The sequence below is a fragment of the Strix uralensis genome, chromosome 6 (genome assembly GCF_047716275.1).
Source record: "Strix uralensis isolate ZFMK-TIS-50842 chromosome 6, bStrUra1, whole genome shotgun sequence".
Lineage (NCBI taxonomy): Eukaryota > Metazoa > Chordata > Aves > Strigiformes > Strigidae > Strix > Strix uralensis.
This window is the reverse complement of record NC_133977.1, coordinates 15026709-15044396: the sequence shown is the minus strand read 5'-3', so window position 1 is coordinate 15044396 and position 17688 is coordinate 15026709. Positions and strand designations below refer to the sequence as shown.

At 43.2% G+C, this 17688-nt stretch overlaps 1 protein-coding gene across 5 annotated transcripts; it reads left to right on the top strand.

The window, feature by feature from the left end:
• Window positions 1-63: 63 nt before the first annotated feature.
• On the top strand, window positions 64-17084 carry ORC2 (origin recognition complex subunit 2). 5 transcript variants are annotated; one of them, XR_012629422.1, is made up of 17 exons: window positions 65-448; window positions 1412-1555; window positions 1849-1935; window positions 3244-3333; window positions 4106-4137; window positions 5354-5411; window positions 6304-6482; window positions 7074-7172; window positions 8791-8900; window positions 10339-10471; window positions 10879-10975; window positions 12547-12693; window positions 13290-13461; window positions 13776-13837; window positions 15185-15303; window positions 15947-16148; window positions 16267-17084. XR_012629422.1 is itself a non-coding variant. In XM_074872814.1 (16 exons), the coding sequence occupies exons 1-16, from the start codon at window positions 358-360 to the stop codon at window positions 16008-16010; spliced, it is 1647 nt and encodes a 548-aa protein (XP_074728915.1). In that variant the 5' UTR covers window positions 64-357; the 3' UTR covers window positions 16011-17084. The 5 variants fall into 5 exon arrangements, 4 of the variants coding, with proteins under 4 accessions (XP_074728915.1, XP_074728916.1, XP_074728917.1 ...); XM_074872814.1 differs by having other exon boundaries at window positions 64-448; window positions 15984-17084; XM_074872813.1 differs by having other exon boundaries at window positions 15947-17084.
• Window positions 17085-17688: the final 604 nt, after the last annotated feature.

Here is a 17688-nt window from a genome sequence, read left to right as displayed (position 1 = left end):
AGCGGGAGGCGGGGCAGAAAAGGCGGTCGCGGATTGGCGGAGACACAGGTCACTCAAGGCGCGGTGGCGGCGTTCGGTGCCCACCCCGCTTTCCCTCAGGGCCGTGAGGCACGTGAACTCGCTTCCGCCTCGCGCTGCCGCTGCAGGGGGTGACCGAGAGCCCGCTGCGAACCGGCGGCGGAGCTGGAAGGAGCCCGAGGCTCGAGGAGGGCGGCGCGGTGCGGCGGGGGACATTCTGACGGTGTCTGCCACGTGCCGCCGTGCGCGCCTTGCGGCAGCGCACCCCTCTCCGCCCCCAGCGGCGGGGCTGGGCGGGGCCCACGTGACTGAGCCGGGGGTGCTCGCAGGGGGCCCGCCATGAGCCGGCCGGGGGGGAAGGGCCGCGACGCACTGGAGGTGAAGTTCGTACCCGACGAGGAGGTCCTGAAGCACATTGCTGAGTACACAGGTACGGCCGGCCCGGGGCAGCGCCCGCCCCAGCGCTGCCCGCCGCTGCCAGGGCGCTGGGAGAGGGGTCCGAGCAGCCGCGGCGGCCCCCGGGATGGGAGCCCTTCTCCAACACCCGGGGCGGCTGAGCGCCTTGGCCAGGCTGCAGGCAGGACGAGCCCTTCAGCGTCATTCTCTCTGTCTCTTCCGTGGTTTATTTCTGTCACCACCTCGGCAGGGTGGCAGGTGCCCTCAGCTGCAGGTGGTGTGGATACTAGCTCCCGAACAGCACCGTGTGAGTAACAGCCTGGGAGGGGAGGCACAAATAGCCTGGCTGACTTCCCAACCCCTGACCTGTTTAAACACATACAGAATCAAATTGGAAAGAGTTTCGAGGTGGTTGCTACAGGAGTCTTCTTCTGCAGTTTTGACTACTTTTAAGGTTTGGAACCTCTGTGGAGATGCTTAAAACTTGCCTGTACAGGGCACAGAGCATCCTGATCAGACTTTGCTGTTGGTCCTGTTTTGAGTAGAAGGTCAGACAGATGGTCTCCAGAGGTCTCTCAGCCTAAATTCTCTGATGAGCGCATTGACAGCCTATAGGACAGGTCTTTTCCACTTGCTCCCCTTTCCTAAGGGTAGATAGGGGATGCCAAATACCATCCCTTTGCATGCAATTTGATGCTTTTCTATGTGAGTCACTGTCATTCCTCCCAAACTGTGGAAGCTGGTGTGTACTGAAATTGGGATCTTTTCCTCATGGCCTCCAGGGGCCGGCTTTTGTCTTAAAGGAGGAACTAATGGCTTAAGGTCAGCTGGCCACCAGGGCACACACCAGCTCTTCTTTTAGTGGGGCATCTTTTCAGTGTTGTATTTGTTTAGTGGTTTACACAACAGGAACTTGGTCTCTGAATGTGGTAGCTGCATACTACTGCAATAGAAATAATGAAATAGCAGGAGGTTAAAGCTTTTATTACAATCCTAGGTATTAAAGTACAGAAGAACAAGACTCAGTTGATGGTCAGTGTGAAGAGATTTGTGAAGAAGCTTGAGAATATTTCAGATGACGAAGCTCAGGAGATCCTGGAAGAGAAGAACTATGTTGCTGCTCTTGGACTATGTACCCAAGGTATTAGCAGGCGAGAACCTAACACAGCTATGACTTCAGGAGATTTTTGCAATGTCAAGGTTGTACAATGTTCATGAAATTGTGTTTGAAGGCTGACCAGCTCTGGCTGTGCTTGTGGTAACAGGTAGAGGAGAAGATAATGATTCTAGGATTTTATTATGATACTTATTTCATAACACATACAGTATAAAGAGTCCTTTGAGCCAAGTAGTAAAATGTTGCATTCCATCTTCCCTGGGTCGAGAATATACCAGTGCTTTTTAAATAGCTAAAAGTAACATTTCTTTTCACAGATCCAATGGGAAATGGCTCAGGTGTAAGTGGTGGTGAAGTTTACTCGTTCCAGACTCCCAAACGCTCCAGCAAAATGGCAGAGCTGGGTATGTTTTTCTCTTTCTTCTTTCATTCTTAGTTGGGCTATGGGGTTTTTTTGAGAACTCTGCTAACGTGGTTTGTCACTTCTGTTTATTCAAAAGATATGTTTGCAGTATTTCAGTAGCTTTTATCTGGCTCTGAATCAGTCTTCCTCAGAAACAGAAGCACAGGGCTAGGACAAAGCAAAGGCATGGTGGGGATATGAAATACAAATAATAAACACATAAGAAAAACTAGAAGTTTCTTAATGCTGGGAGAACATCTGTGTAAAAGTGCCAAGGTATGGCAGATGTTTTATTGGTGTAACTTAGAAGAATACAAGAATAACTTATTATGTAGCAAAGAATCAAAGAAGGGCAGTATTAGCTTTCTGTGTCAGGGAATTTCTCCTACTCAGTGTCTGAGTGTGCTTACTAGGCTAAGTGTGGACTTAGGAGAAGCAAGCAGAAAGTGGCAGTTCTGGAGAGGGTGGGCTGTTCTTGTTCAAATAAGGTGCTTGAGCCCTGCTGCCGCTGCATTTCTTCTTACTTGAAGGGTCTTTGTGTACCCAGCACCACTCGAACTTCATTAGGGTTTAGCTGTCACAGCTACTGACATATCCTACAAAGGATGATCCAAGAGAGAGGGGATCATCCTTCTGTATCACTATACAGAAACTGATTTCCATGTCTATTTACTTCTCTGGGCTTCTCCTTTGTCTTGGGAAGTTGTGTGTTTCTTGCACCTCCTGCAGCAGGGTAGGTTTCACTGGTGCTCCCTCCTGGAGCCATGACTCAGTTTGAAAACTGAGGCAAGTCATACAATGGAAGGCTGGTTTTCTTGAGGGACTGTTAGCAGGATATGGGGGCCTTTCACATTCAGATCAGTGATTCAACTTCAGCTTGTGCTGGTAAGTAGTAGAAAGAGGTAAACAGAATACAAGAACCCACCTCCTGGGGAACTGATGTGTTTGCTATACTTGATGCTCTACTATGTCCAGTTGAGCAGTTTTAAAGGACTAAGTGAGCATGACCAAACATTTCTCTGATTCGACGACATGTGGTCTCCTAGGGAGTGAAATGTGCTCTGCCATTGCCTCAGCTATACTTGTGAAATGAATTAACTGAAGAGTTCAGTCTTTGAAAAGTCTTTGTTAGGGATTACATTCACCATTAGGGTTAGAAAAAAAAATGGAGGTATCTGGTGCACTTCCTGAAATAGCTAGGAAATTAATACTTAGTGTTTCTGGTGTATGGGTCCATGGCTGACTATCCAGAGCTAGGAGTGTTGTACCTGACACATGAAACTTCTCCCCTTCCCGCTGTTTCCTATAGCCTCTGAATTAGCCCAGACACCAGGACAGAGTGTTGCACCTGATCACTCTGAATGCCCTGAGAAGACAGCCAAAGCCCCTCAAAGCAGCAGTAAGTCCTGTGATGCAATGGGGAACTGAAGCTGAGTTAATGAGGGTTATGTTTCTATTTGCGTGGTGGAGTGGATGCTTGAGTGCCAGCTTCTGTCATGCTTGAGTATTCTAGTCAGCTTAATGTTGTAGACTGAACTGCTTTGGTATGCATGGTCTCTGGTTCACCTGGGTGTCACATCTTTTATTCTGCCCTGCTGGTGTAGAGAAAACAGGAACTTCTCTCTCATCTGTTGCTGTGACACTTAATGATTTCCTCTGTGTTCAACAGAAATGCTTGCATTTTGAGAGAGTTATGAGCTGGGCTGATGTGTTGAGTACCAAATAGGATTGTGTGGGTGTTCCTGTGTAAATTCACACTTTATTATATAAATTCAAGTACCCAATGCTGTAGGGAGAAATAGAAGTGGGAGAAATCACTGCAGGTCAACGCTGGCAAGAGCATGTTACTTTGTGCTCAGAAATGGAGTCCGATGTGCTCAGGGAGAGAACATTAGCTCATTTTTCAGCCTCTTCCCTCTTGCTGATGGCCTCCCAGAGCTGTGACCACAATTCAAAGCTGCCTTCTGTGGTAATAACATTGACTGTCTTTGTTCTCTCCTTGCCTACCTGTGAGGAACTAGAGGTTTCCCTCATAGGATTAACCACCTGGGGACCTGATATTTTGGTGCAGTGCACCTTTGAATAGCGAATGCCTGTTTTTCTAACGGACTGTCTTGTGCCACTGTTGAAAATATGCAGTAGTCTGAACAATGATGTTTCTTGCTTTGCAGAACGTTCAAGTTCAGACAAAGTGCAGCAGAGGGTGAGTGATGACTCTACCTTGCTTGGGATTTTTTTTGTGGGTTTTTTTCTTCACTTTTAAAACTTGTACTGGCCAATTACTACAGTTCTGGAAAGGAGGGACCTTGAAAAGCCTCATCCACAGTATAGATGTCTCTCCTAATCCAACCAGACAGGAGTAACTCAAGTAAGAACCAGAGCTACCATTAATCAGGACTGTGGGATTTAGAGTCAGTGGGAAAATAGTGGGTTTGATAGCTTGCATCACACAAATGAGGATGTTAGACAGTCCCTTAATATGCAATTAAACTCATAGCTTTCCAGTTTCTCACCAAAGTAAGAAACAGCCTTAATTGTAAGGAGTGCTGTTAGAACAGGAATTCAAGCTGAGGTGCTATTCCGTTTCTTACTTTAGCACTGGTTTATAAAAAATAAATTGTGATAATGGAGGGGATGTAAGTTGATGTCATTTTTTGTGATATTACAGAGAGGTACAGTCCAGAGCTTCCAGTTGTGGTGGTTATAAAGAGAGTGCTGTGAAACAGTTGGCTTTCTGAAATGGTATAGCATCATACTAGAAACGTGTGCACAGCTTTTCCGTTATAAGGTTCCAGGATGGGATATGCCTGTTTTGGGATGCCATGTTCACTCCTTGGTGATTTCACATCCACTTTGACAGGGTTAACGAAAGTGTTTCCTAAGTATTGCAGACTTGATCTGGTGTCCAAGTCAGACGTGTGCTCTACACATATGTAAGGAAGACGTGCCACTGCAACTTGATGCGCCCAGGCGGCTTGGGTTCCCTTTGTTGTACTTCTTCTGGGCTTAGTCTTCTGTCTTTCTGGTAGTTGTTTTCATAGTGAACTTCCAAATGACTGAGTAGACAGTGTGATGTGGAAGATGACTGCTCTGGGGAGCTGAAAGATTTCCAGTTTGTCACTGCTTCGGTTTGACTCTTCCTGAGGGGCCAAGATTGGCATCTTGGTTGGAGATTTCATGGTCTTCTACCCTCCATTTCGGGACATGAGTTGAAAGAATTAAGACCCTTTTTGGAACCTGATCCTGTCCCCCTCTAGCTCTGAATAGCTCTCCATACTTACTGCCTCTGCTTTCCCAGTTTCTTGTGGGCTGAAATAGCTTGGAAATGTAACCTGATTCTACTCTTTGCTTGGCAGAGGGCTGTTTTGAGGAGGTATATGTTTCTTCTTCTAATGCATGTTTTTTCTTTGCTGTTACAGAATAAAAAGAAAGAATTTGTTTCTACCACACCTTACAGACTCAGGAAGAGGCTAACAGGTAAAGATCAACCTTTGCAGTCAGCTTCCACAGTCAGTGAGGCACTGTGTTCAGAGCTGAGTGTTTCTTCTGGTGGGCTTCTGCCTGTAGTAGCAGTCTGACTGAAGCAATCTGATTCATCCTGCAGACTGTAGAAATGTCCTTAAGGAAGTTGGTGTAGACCTTTTCCCTGCAACAGATTACTACTTAGGTAGGGGGTGGAAACGTTAGACATACCAAGTTGCTGAACTTCAGTAATATGATCAAAAGAGACAAAACTCTCAGTAATCTGACCTACATTGACACTTTTCTGGCACAATTGCTTGAACCAAGTCATAAAACTTTTTGATGGTGGCTGGGACATTTATGGTAAAGTATTTCCAATAACTGGTTGGCTATATGTGCTCAGAATGAAGGCAGAGGAGAGTTTAGTGTGTGGTGCTTCATGTTTTATTTCTTCTTTTCTGTTGAGAGACCAAGACTGAGCCAGATACTGTTTGTGCTCTTCAATCAACATTGCTAACAGAGGTCTTTTACAAAACCTTTCTAGCAGAGTGTGACCCAGAAGATACTCAGGTTTTGTGACTGGCATTTGGGAAAACTGACATAGACATGCTAAGAGAAATAGGGAATTCCTTTGTCCATTTTTAGTCACCTTTTATGGTAGGATTATATTTCTTAGTTGGTATCAAGGGGCAAGCTTTACTAAGCAATAATTGGTGAGCCTAGAACTGAGAAAGAAATGGCTATGTGTGTTTGCAGTCCTCTTAAGCATTGATTGTACTTTTCTGTGAAATATATTAGGAATCGTATGCTTGAAAAACATCTAGAGAATGTGAGAGAGCGAGATGTTGCAAAATGTGTTATGTGTAAGAAGTTGTTGCTAGCTTTTAACCTTAAATTTATGCTCTAGCTCCAGATCCTTATTTAGAAAGTGAGAGTGAATATTCTGCTTCCTGCTCAGAGGAGGATGAAGAAGACCAGAAAGAAGTTAGCACTGTTTTATCAGGTCAAAAGACGCCAGCAAAAACTAAGGCTGCATCTACACCTCCTCCCAGAAACACCCTAGCCAAAAAAAATAAGAACAAGATGGTGAGTGTGCAGAAAATATACCCCTGAGCTAGCAAGTGTGAAGGGATGTTTAGTGACAATAAGCTGTCAGTGACCACACCGTAACCTGCTAGACTCATTTCAAATCAAACCAGCTGGGTTGGCTTTTGCTGTACTTCTGAGCAATCCCTGTTGGACAGGCATCATGTGAGCAGCTCCAGAAGGAGAAGTTCTAAGATGTCCATGAAGCAGAAGAGCTTGTACTGAGAAAGGATGAAGAAATTGACTCCTATAGCACCAAAAGAAGCACGTGTTATTTTCTGGCTTGGTGTTCAGCTTCGTTGTCTGATTTCCTTCCAGCACCAGGGCTCCCCACACCCCTTTAGAATTATTGCTGTGTTCTGCTCTCTCAGAATCTCTTTTCTGTCTCTGTGTTCAGGAAGGAACCACTTGACTAGGTTAGCTTTGGCAGAACACTACTGTAGAAACCATTTTTGCAAATATCTTCTGGCATTCTATTCATCCTTGCTCTATGTCTCATACTGGCTATCTTCAGACATGGTTGTGGATCCAAAGGGAGAGGGGTAACTTGATAGCAGGAGAACTGTGGCTGATCTTTCTGTCCCTTTTTAGGCCAACCTGGTGGAGGAATACTTTGAAGCTCACAGTAGTTCCAAAGTGCTCACTTCAGACCGAACGCTGCAGAAGTTGCAGAAAAGAAGATTGAATCAGGTATGCTTCACAGTGAATCACACAACTCTCAGAGCTTTTGATTTCTTTGATGAAGATTTTCCTCATCAAAATTTCCTGATGTTGCTATTTTCACTTTATTTCTGCTGCTTACATTCTCAGTGGTAGTGCTAATTTAGGTAGCATTTTAAGCACTATGCCTTCTACTGCTGCTCTGAGCAGGGACAGTGCCCAGGTGTTTGAACCTGAGACAGCAGGGAAAATGCAGGGAGAAGGCACTATCAGGTGACCAGAACAGGTTAAAGTTTGCTTTTGGGGGAGGAGAAGAGGGAGAAGCAGAGTATAGACCTGCCTTAAAAATGATCACCAAACCAGCATTTTTGTCAGTGAAATGCTATGGGGAATTACAAGCCGTCTTGATTATTTGTGTAGAAGAAATGGAGAGAGCCCTTTTCATCTGAGCGTTACTGGGTCAAGCCACATGCAGAACTGGGACACTTCTAAATGTTGTCACCTAGTTTGTGAAATGCACTTTGTCCCCTTCCAGTTCCTAGGAGACTGGAATGGTCTAATTGTGACTGAATTACTGTAGGTTTTTTTCCATATGCCATTTCTATAAGACAGTTCAAAGTGCGCAGTTACACCCTACAGAGACTGGTACACAGACAGGTGCCACGGAAGCATGTAAAATACTTCAGGCTCTTGTGCCTATGACTGTTTTTTGCACTCATCTGTGTTTTAAAAGATGGCGTGTATGCTGATTGCCTGATGCCTGCTGTTGTCTGGAATTGCTACCCAGAGAAACATCTGGATTCTTAACAAGTTCTTTCATAATAGCTCTGGAAGGAAATCAAGGCTTTCAGTATTAAACCTACTGCTGGCTCCAAAGAAACTGAAGGATTTGCAGTTCTGTCGCACAATGTTTTATGTTTGTCTGATACATTGCAGCTGTCTTTGTGTTCTTTCCAGAGTAAACTGTCTTCTGCTGCAAGGGAGTGGAAAGCAAAGCTGTTAAAATTGAAGAGAAAGCTTGGGCAGTGTAGAATTGATGCCATTTGTCATACTACTGTGTTGTTTAAACATCAACATCCCAGCATACCTTTAAAGCTGAATTAATCCTTTAATTCTTGATGCTTTTGAAATAATACTTTCTACATACCGCTGTCAGCTGCAAATGATTCCTTTCTTCTGTACTTCTTTTTTAAGATGATGCTTGTGAGCATTCTCTTGTAGTAACAAACACCTACACCATTGTTAAGAATGTCGATTGAAGCCTTTGTTCCTGTGAGCAGGGTTGTGATGTTGGTATCTTCCTGGTACAGTGCTTGGTGCTGTGTAAGCTCTGAGTGTGTCTGTTATTTCACTAGTGTTTTTCCCATACTCAGCAGGAAGAGAGAAAACAGTGAGATACTGATTCTAGTCCTAGTCTGGCTGCCATTTCCCATGATAAGGTTACTTAAGCTCAGCTTTGTTTCTCCAGTAGCAAAACTGTGCTTAGAGGGGTCTTCATGGAAAAAAAACATGAATTGAGTGCACCGTCAGTGAAAACTATTTTCCCTAGCTAGAGAGCATACTAGAGGGCTATTTGTAAGGACTCCAGATTATGTCTTGTTTTTTCTCGGCTCTGAATGACTGTCATCTTACCTCTTTCTGAACACAGCAAACACTGCATGACCTTTTGAAAAAAGCTCCCCTTGCCTATGCTGCTGAAATTAAAGAGCTAAACCAGCAACATGAACGTCTGTTCTCCAAGTGGATGCTGCAATTACAGTAAGTGTCCAGTGAGAATCACTGAAAAAGTCTAGTAAACTGGCACTGGCACTGCCACTAAACTTACCCTCATGTCAACAACATCCTGTAGATGACTTAAGGAGTGACTTTTTTTCTTTGATTGATTACTTAAATTTAAAATTAGGTGATACTAATTTAGTACAATGTTTCCTGTAGACCAAATCATATCTGACTAACTCCTTGAACTGAACGCCTGAAGTGAAATGAGGTTGCATCCTGCCTGGCTAGTTTGTCTGTGCCTCTGTAAACCAAGCTAGAGGGCATTTACAAACAGGGAACATGAATGATGACAAGTGTCCTTTGTGAACAATCAGCTTTGCTTACAGCAGCATAGTTGGTAGTGAGCAGCCCACCACCAATTTCTTCAGTATGTGGCTATCCTCAGTGATGTAGCAGTTAACTTTGAGTGCCTATGGTACCTAATGATCTAGGCACAAAGAAACCTTAATGCTGTTGGAAACATTAGCAATATAAATTTTATCTGGTTTGTGTGTATCTTCATGGAAAGGAGAAAAGAGTAAGCATCCAGGAAAGCAAATGGGGAACTATAGAGAGCTGTGAGATTCTGAAGCACCTTAGAGAAGGCAGGCCACCAGCTCTGAAGTTCAGTGCTAAGCCAGGAGTGGATGTTGGTGAGGAGAAGGCCCCTTGGAAGCTTTGCAAGGGAGTGGAATATAAAGAAATTTGTGGTCCATGGGGAATGACAGAGCATATTTCAGTCATTAGCTTTGAAAGTTGGAGAGTTGCAAGAGTTCTCTGACTCAGTGATCTGGGCAGAGTTGTTGAACACCTTACCTTTGCCAAATGCTATTTAAGTGACCTGGTCACTGTCTGGTCAAGATGATGCTTTTCCTGCTTCTCAAAAACAAACAAAGCTTTGTGATTTCCTGTCATGTTCTCTTTATGCTTTCCTACCTCTTTCTCTGTGGAACAATTAAGATAAAAAAGAGATACAAGAATAGTTTAATTTTGCTTTGAAATTGTGCCTGTGGATCAGAGTAGAAAACCACTATGAAGGCTTGCTTTTTTCCCTGTAATTGCTGTGATCCATGGTAAACAATTTAATACAGTCACTGGTGAGGGGGTGAATGTGAATACTGGTTATTTTTCATTATCTGAAGTTGCAGATCTAGTCTCGTATTCTTGGACAATACCATTTTCTTCTGTAGATGTTTTGCTAAATGTGTGGGCCTCCAGGCTACTAAAACTGCTTTTACTAGGATGCATGTGCCACTGCTCAGATTCCTTGCAGCTAACCTTGTTTGTCAGCTGTGAGCTGAAGGTAAGCCTGGAGTTGATGAAACGTGAAACTTTTTTAGAGGCAAGATTGCAATGGATCATTTTGCTTCATGAATGTATGAACCCAAAAAGGGACTTGTACTTTTTTGATTCAGTGTATTTGCTCACTTTTCTGCAGCTTGGGTTTCAATATTGTGCTTTATGGACTGGGCTCAAAGCGTGATTTGTTAGAGAAGTTTCGTATCTCTGCACTCCAGGAATCTGTTCACCTTGTGGTTAATGGATACTTCCCCAGCATCACTCTGAGATCTGTAAGTGTGGGAAAAGCTTATGGGTTTATCTAATCATCCTGTGTTACAGACACCTCTAAAGTCTTTCAGTGTAAAGTGTTAAGGAAACTTGTTGCATCCTATAGCAGCAGACTCTTGAATGAAGAGCAGTTCCTATCTCTCTGTTAAGAGTTTAAAGAAATTAGTCCATGCGTTTTCCAAGAAATTGCAGTAATTCCTGTCATTAACAGACACTCATCAGTCCAAAGCCTTATATTTATGCCACTGTTTTAAAAAGGGGTCAAAATTTTTGGTTTATGTTGACCGTTTTGGGGATTTGATGGTAAAAAACAGATTACCTCCCTCATGACAGTCAAGAGCTCGGTTTCAGATTTTCTGTACTAGGTCCTTTGGTGCCAGAGCCCTTCAGCTGCTATTTTCTTTTTCAGATTCTCAACTCCATCACAGAGGATGTACTGAACCACATAGGGACCTTCCGCAGCCCCCCTGACCAACTTGAATTCATCATAAAAAGGTTTAAAGAAGGTAAAATGACTAACTTCATACATAAAAATGTTAGAGTCCACTTACTGTTAGGAGAGTCTGGACATTTTCTTTCCTCATAGTTTTCATATGTGCAGTTACAGTTTCTTAGTTTATTGTAGCTAGTGTACTTTCTTGCTTGTAATTTATGCCACATATATGAAAACATACATGCATCAGGAGTATATATTTACATGATCCCAAGATGTTACCTCAATCAGTGTTTCACATACTAAGTTCTCTAGAAAGGGAAGGAGGAAGGCATGACCGTTCTAACAAGACAGAGGCTCCTTAACCCTTTGGTGAACTGAAATGCTCATCTCTATTGCATTTAGCACAGTGCCTTTGTGAACACACAGTGTTTCTGTAGCCATGTATTTCCTTGTGGAAGACAGTATAGGTAAACTCCAGCTACATGATGGAAGATGGTTCTTAGTGGCTGCTTGAGGATCTGATACAAACCTCACTGAAAACAGAACAAAGAACTTGCAAACAATTTGGAGTGACAGTTTCTGACAGGTATCAAGTCCTTTGAGCTCCTCTGGAAAATCATGGCCTGTGGGTCTTTCCATAAATTTCAGTATAAAATGGATTAAGGCTTAAATTTACATGGTTTAGTGGAATGGACATTTAAATTTAATATATGCAAAAACTGACATTAAGATGAAATAAAGGACAGTGGTGTCAAGCACATTAAAATTGGTTTCAAAAGCAAAATTAAACAGGTATTGCCACACAGAATGCTTGCTAAATTCTTTTTGAGTGTCCATTTTACTGTTTGTGTATACAGACACAAATTGCCATGGAATCTTAATTGTACCTGGCATTGGCATTGAAGTGTTTACATTCTGTTTTCCATGATCAGCTTATGAGTATTTCTGTTAGACTAAGTGAAAAAGACTGATTAACAGTGGTACCCACCTGAATATACATAAATCAGTCTTGTGTAGTACACTATAGCTGATCTGACTGGGAGTCTGAGGAACCTTTGGTTTCCATTGGCAGCCAAGTACGTATTTTTGCACAAAAAATGGCTACTGTTCCAGAACTGTTTCTGGACTCCGGAAATAGCTGCTCCCAGGGGTAAGTACAACAGCAACAAGATAGCCAGAAATTTTAACATCTACCATTTGCATGATCCAAGCTAAGTCTTTGCAACTTCCTTTGAGGACTAGGTGGAAAAGATTTCAGATGAAGTTAGTATGCTTTGGATCCAACCCTAAATAGAAAATGCATTTTCATTGTGTGAGGAGGAGCTTAAGGATCCTGGTCATGTAACTCAAAAGCAGCTGAACAAACTGTGGATTATAAGAGAAAAGTTTAAACTGCAAAAAGAACTGTAGCTGTGATGAGAACTGCGGTTCAGCGAATTGAGAAAAAGCCTTTTAGGTGCTCAGAAACACCAAGTGTGGGTTAGAGATCAAAGTAAGCTGTACAAGGAAAGTGATTTGCTGTTGGAGTGATGAATATGGAGCTTGATGGAATAGACTTGTCCTAGGCTGCACTGGGAATGGGAAACCACTTTGTGTGCAGTGTCTTTGATTGGTTCTCTGCTGTTTTTTCTGACCTTACAGATTCATCTTTAGAGCTCTATGTCCTCATTCATAACCTGGACAGCCAGATGCTGAGAGGAGAAAGAAGTCAGCAGATCCTTGCACAGTTATCCTCTGTGCCTAGCATTTACCTCATTGCCTCTATCGATCACATCAATGCTCCTCTCTGTGAGTCCCCTTGGGCCTGATGTCGCAAAGAGAGAAGAATCTGCATTCTACTTTGGGGCTGCTGAGCATGTTTCATAAGCTCATATATTACTCTTGGTGTGCAAAATAGATGTGGTGTTGTATGTATGGTGGTAGCAGCTAGAAGCCCCAAGTGGGACTGTGGCTGTGTTGAATCAAAACTGTATAAAGATACTGAGAACTACCAGTTACTGATCATAATATACAAATAGACTCCAAGCTTCTGGCACTTTGATTTACAGACTTACTGAAATGGAGATTGGATATTATGTCTGTCATTGCATCTAAACAATTTTGTTTATCAGCCAGAAATTCTTCGCACACTGCTGACTTTGAAAGGATTTACAGTATATCTGTGAAACTGGTATGAAAAAGGGATGTGTGCAAATGTTTTGTTGCAGAGAATTTGTCTTGCTTGAACTGCAAGTATCTGGGTGTATGTACTGTGAATTTCACAAGCCTACATTGTTTTCTCAAATCCTACAGTAGAACTAAGTACATTTTAATATTGCTTGTTTAACACCTTAGAAAAGCTACATCTCCCAATTCTGTCTGCTCTTTCTTTTCTCTCTGTCTAGTGTGGGATCAGGCAAAGCTAAGCCTCTACAACTGGCTTTGGTATGAAACAACCACATTTAGTCCTTATGTGGAAGAAACATCTTATGAGAACTCACTTTTAGTACAACAATCTGGATCTTTGGCTTTGAGCTCCCTAACGCACGTCCTGCGCAGTCTCACTCTCAATGCCAGGTAGGACGCTGTTATACTTGATAGAAGCACTTGCTGAGGATCCAGTCCTTACTAGGTTACTCTGGCCTACACCCAGCAGGAGGCAGGCCCTGTTTTCTGAACAACGGTGTTCAAGACGAAGATGTTAGGTCCTTGGTTCCAACTGATTGGTTACTTTAAATGAACAGCATTTGGATAGCAAGCCCTGTCCAGTGACAAGATTCATGCACAAAGTCCGGGTCATGAGGGAAAAATCAGTTTATATTTTCAAATGGTGGGGTGTTTTGGGTTGGTTTTTTTTTTCCCTTTTGATTTTCCCCTCTCCTTTCACTTAGGGGGATATTCAGACTGCTTGCTCAGTACCAGCTGGAGAACAAGGACAACCCATCTTACCCAGGTACGTACCCACCTTTTCTCATCTGTTTGGAGTGTTGCCATTGCCAGCTCAGTCACAGCAGCAACTGGATTTTGGTATGCAGGTTACATCACTGGCAACAGCAGTGCTGTAACCGTTGGCTCAGTGAGACTCAGTGGCGTAGCCTGTCTTTCTAGTGGTACTGTGTCTGAGAGCAAATCAATAGACTGGCTGGTTTGAAGGACCTCCTGTCGTGATTTAACCCCAGCTGGCAACTAAGCACCACCCAGCCGCTTGCTCACTCCCCCCTGGTGGGATGAGGAAGAGAATTGGAAGGGTAAAAGAGAGAAAACTCATAGGTTGAGATAAAGACAGTTTAAGAGGTAAAGCAAAAGCCCCACATGCAAGCAAAGCAAAACAAGGAATTCATCCACCACTTCCCGGCAGCAGGCGGGCGTTCAGCCATCTCCAAGAAAGCAGGGCTACATGACACATAATGGTTACTTGGGAAGACAAACACCATCACTCTGAACGTCCCCATGTTCCTCCTTCTTCCCCCAGCTGCGCATGACGCCACACGGTCTGGGATAGCCCTTGGGTCAGTTGGGGTCAGCTGTCCCAGCTGTGTCCCCTCACAACTCCTTGTGCACCCCCAGCCTGCTCGCTGGTGGGGTGGGGTGAGAGGGAGAAGAGGCCTTGACCCTGTGTAAGCACTGCTCAGCAGTAACTAAAACATCCCTGTGTTATCAACACTGTCTTCAGCACAAATCCAAAACACAGCCCCATACTAGCTACTGTGAAGAAAATTAACTCTATCCCAGCACACCTCCTCTTACTGTTGTCTGCTTTGATGTTTAGACATGTCTGAGACCATCCATAGGGGACTGTGGAGTAAAAAATTAAAATAAAGGAAGAATATGAATTTGTATAACCAGCACTTAAAAGGACCAGGGAAAGACAGGAGATTCTGTTCCCATGCTGCTCCTGTCTGATGTGTCCCTGCTTTCTAGGATACATGTGGAATGTTCTGTCACTGTCTAACAGGTGCTGCAGGGGATATGAGTAACATGTTAATGGTAAAGAAAGTTGGAAGTAAGATAATGGAGTTGGAAATTAAGAGAGATTAACCACGTTGGGAAGTGCATTTAAAGTGCTATTAAAATTCCATTAGGCAAACAGGGTGACTGGAATGTTAATTCAGCTGTTTTTCATTAATTACTGAAATATTAGCTTGGCTGTATACTTGAAAGAAGTGATGATGTTACTGTAGCCACTGTGGTCTGAGCCAAAGCACAATTTGTAGTTGGAGAGAATATGTGGTGTTAGACCTGGAAAAATGTGACAATCTTATCACTTCAATTTCTTGTTCTTGCCTTTTTCTATCTGCAGGCCTGTCTTTCCAAGACTTCTACCAGCAGTGTCGGGAGGCTTTCCTTGTGAACAGTGACCTGACGCTCAGGGCACAGCTGACAGAATTCAGGGACCACAAGCTCATCCGGACCAAGCGGGTGAGTTGGGGGAAGAAGATAATTCTGGGTATTCAGCCACCTTAAACAAAAAAGATGCTTACTTGCTACTAAGTATCCCTAAGACACCATTCCAGAGCTCACAGTGAGTCTGTATTGTTTGAAGCACTTAGGAACTAGCAAAGGGCTGAACTTCTGTAATTGCAGCTCTTTCCATGCCTCCAGTTTGTCAACACCCTTTACATGGATAGGGGGCTGTAAAAATGCAGTGTGCTTTTGTTACTCAGCAACCTACAGGTCTCCTTCCTGAAGACCTTGAGAAGTAACTGGAGCCTGCCAGTCTGCTTCCAATAGTTCCCTGTATTTGCACAAGGGAAGAATGCAGGCTAGTCCTAATAATGAGGCAGTATAGCAGTGCTAGATGTGAGAACACAGTGTTGAGGAGCTGTGTAGTGTCAAACTAGCGTAGCCCACCAGAAGATTTTCCATATACTGACTTTTCTCAGTATTTGTGCATTTCCAGTGTTGCTCTAGTGAAATATTCCTGGTTTTAGCAACATAGTTCTGAATGCTGGCCAGCTCTCACCCAGACTGCAAATCAACGTTAGCATTGCAGTGCTGTCTAGTGGGTTGCATTGCACTGTGCACTGGTGTTAACAGAATGTGTATGCATGTCTGTTCTCAGGGAGCTGATGGTGTGGAATACTTATTAATTCCTGTAGATGACAGTACCTTGGCCGACTTCTTAGAGAAAGAGGATGAAGATCTATAACGTCTCTCTGTTCTCAAAGCGTCTACGGCAATTGCTCTCAAGGGCTGCTGGAGAGGGGCTGCTGGAGGGATCTCTCTCCCTCCAACTCCAAGGCTGCTGGACTACTTAATGAAATGTAATAATTGTAATGAACGATGCTTGTTGTTCAACTACTTCAGGTAGTTTGGAATGATGACTTCTGTAAGCAAGGCATCTCTTGCTCTGTAGTTAGATTTGTCTGCTTTGTCTTTTAGCTCAGAAGATGTTGCCTTTGTACCTATGCAGCCAACCTTACGTAAAGCCAGAAAAACTTGGTAAGATTGTGCCTTCTGCTCTCTGCCTCACCAGACGTGAGGGTTTGATTGGAGCAGTTTACTTGGGAAGTGCAAATCACTAAATGGTCAGAGCTTTAGTTTGTATTAGTGCAGCTTTTCTCAACTGAGTGCTTTCAAGTACTCTGTTACCAGTTAGACAAGCTTCCAGTGTATGAAGAAGCCAAGATTTAGAATGCTAAGAGATCTGCCTTGACTGCATTAGGAAAGGAGGAACTAGTGGGTGTGGGACACCGTGGGTAACTTATTAAATTCTGGCAATAGAACTGAAGGACTTGCCCCAAACCCAGATCGTTTTATAAGATTTAGATAATCAAAACTGTGATGGACTCAAGTCATTGCCTGTTGGTGAGGGTGAGAGGATCCAGCTTCTTTCATCTATGTTCCAAGTTGCAATCCAGGAATATGAAGAGGCTGTGAAGTTTTTCTGTTTATTTTTTAAAAGCTTGATTGTATGTATGTATTTTTTACATCAGGAGTGTCCACTGATCCTGGAGGAGGCCTTAAATGCCACTTGTAAGCTCTCCCTTTTTTTAAGCCCTTAGAGGTTGGGAGACTGCTGAAGTTTGACAGCTTTTCTTCACTTTTTTTTTCTCAGGTATGTGGGAGTAAGCCCTATAGTTCCATCAACTGTAGTCTGCCAGCCAGACTTCAGGGACTCTGTATGTCTAATATTTGGTAGCTGTGTTACAGCTCAATGTTGTAATAGTTCAATCAAATAAAATACTTCTTAATTTTCATTAGCTTGTCTTGTCTTCCACAATCTTTTTATGTTACAGGAAGATAGAGATCCTTCTGGCAGTTGTGTGAAAGCCTAATTTTCATTATTACGTCAAATATCGGTGCAAATCCTCATGCAGTGCGCAGAAGATTTCAAACTAGTAAAAATACTTTATATTGTTTCTTATAAGGTATCAAAATTAAAAATAGTTTGCCTGCCTTTTAATACCAGTATATAGCTTTTGAAGGGAACCAAAACATCACATAGAATAATATTGTTACCTGCTCTAGCCCTCACTGACAGAAGCAACAGAGGTTTACAGTCTGACTTTTGTTTGTATTGAAAACGTGGGGTATCTACTTAACCCACTGACAATTTGATTCTTCAAATATAGGACCTAATTAACTTTGCTGGAGAGTCTGATGGGGAAAACGGTACATGCCAGCAGTACTCTCCAGAACATTTTCCAACTAACATTCACTTTTGGTAGCACTTGCATCTGCATTTTACAGGCTGCAATTCCAAAACTTTGCAAAATGCCTCCGATCCTGCCCAAGACTACTTGGGCTACCATCAGAATCACTAAAACGAGGGTCAAGGCATTGTGTCTTACCCAAGTTCTG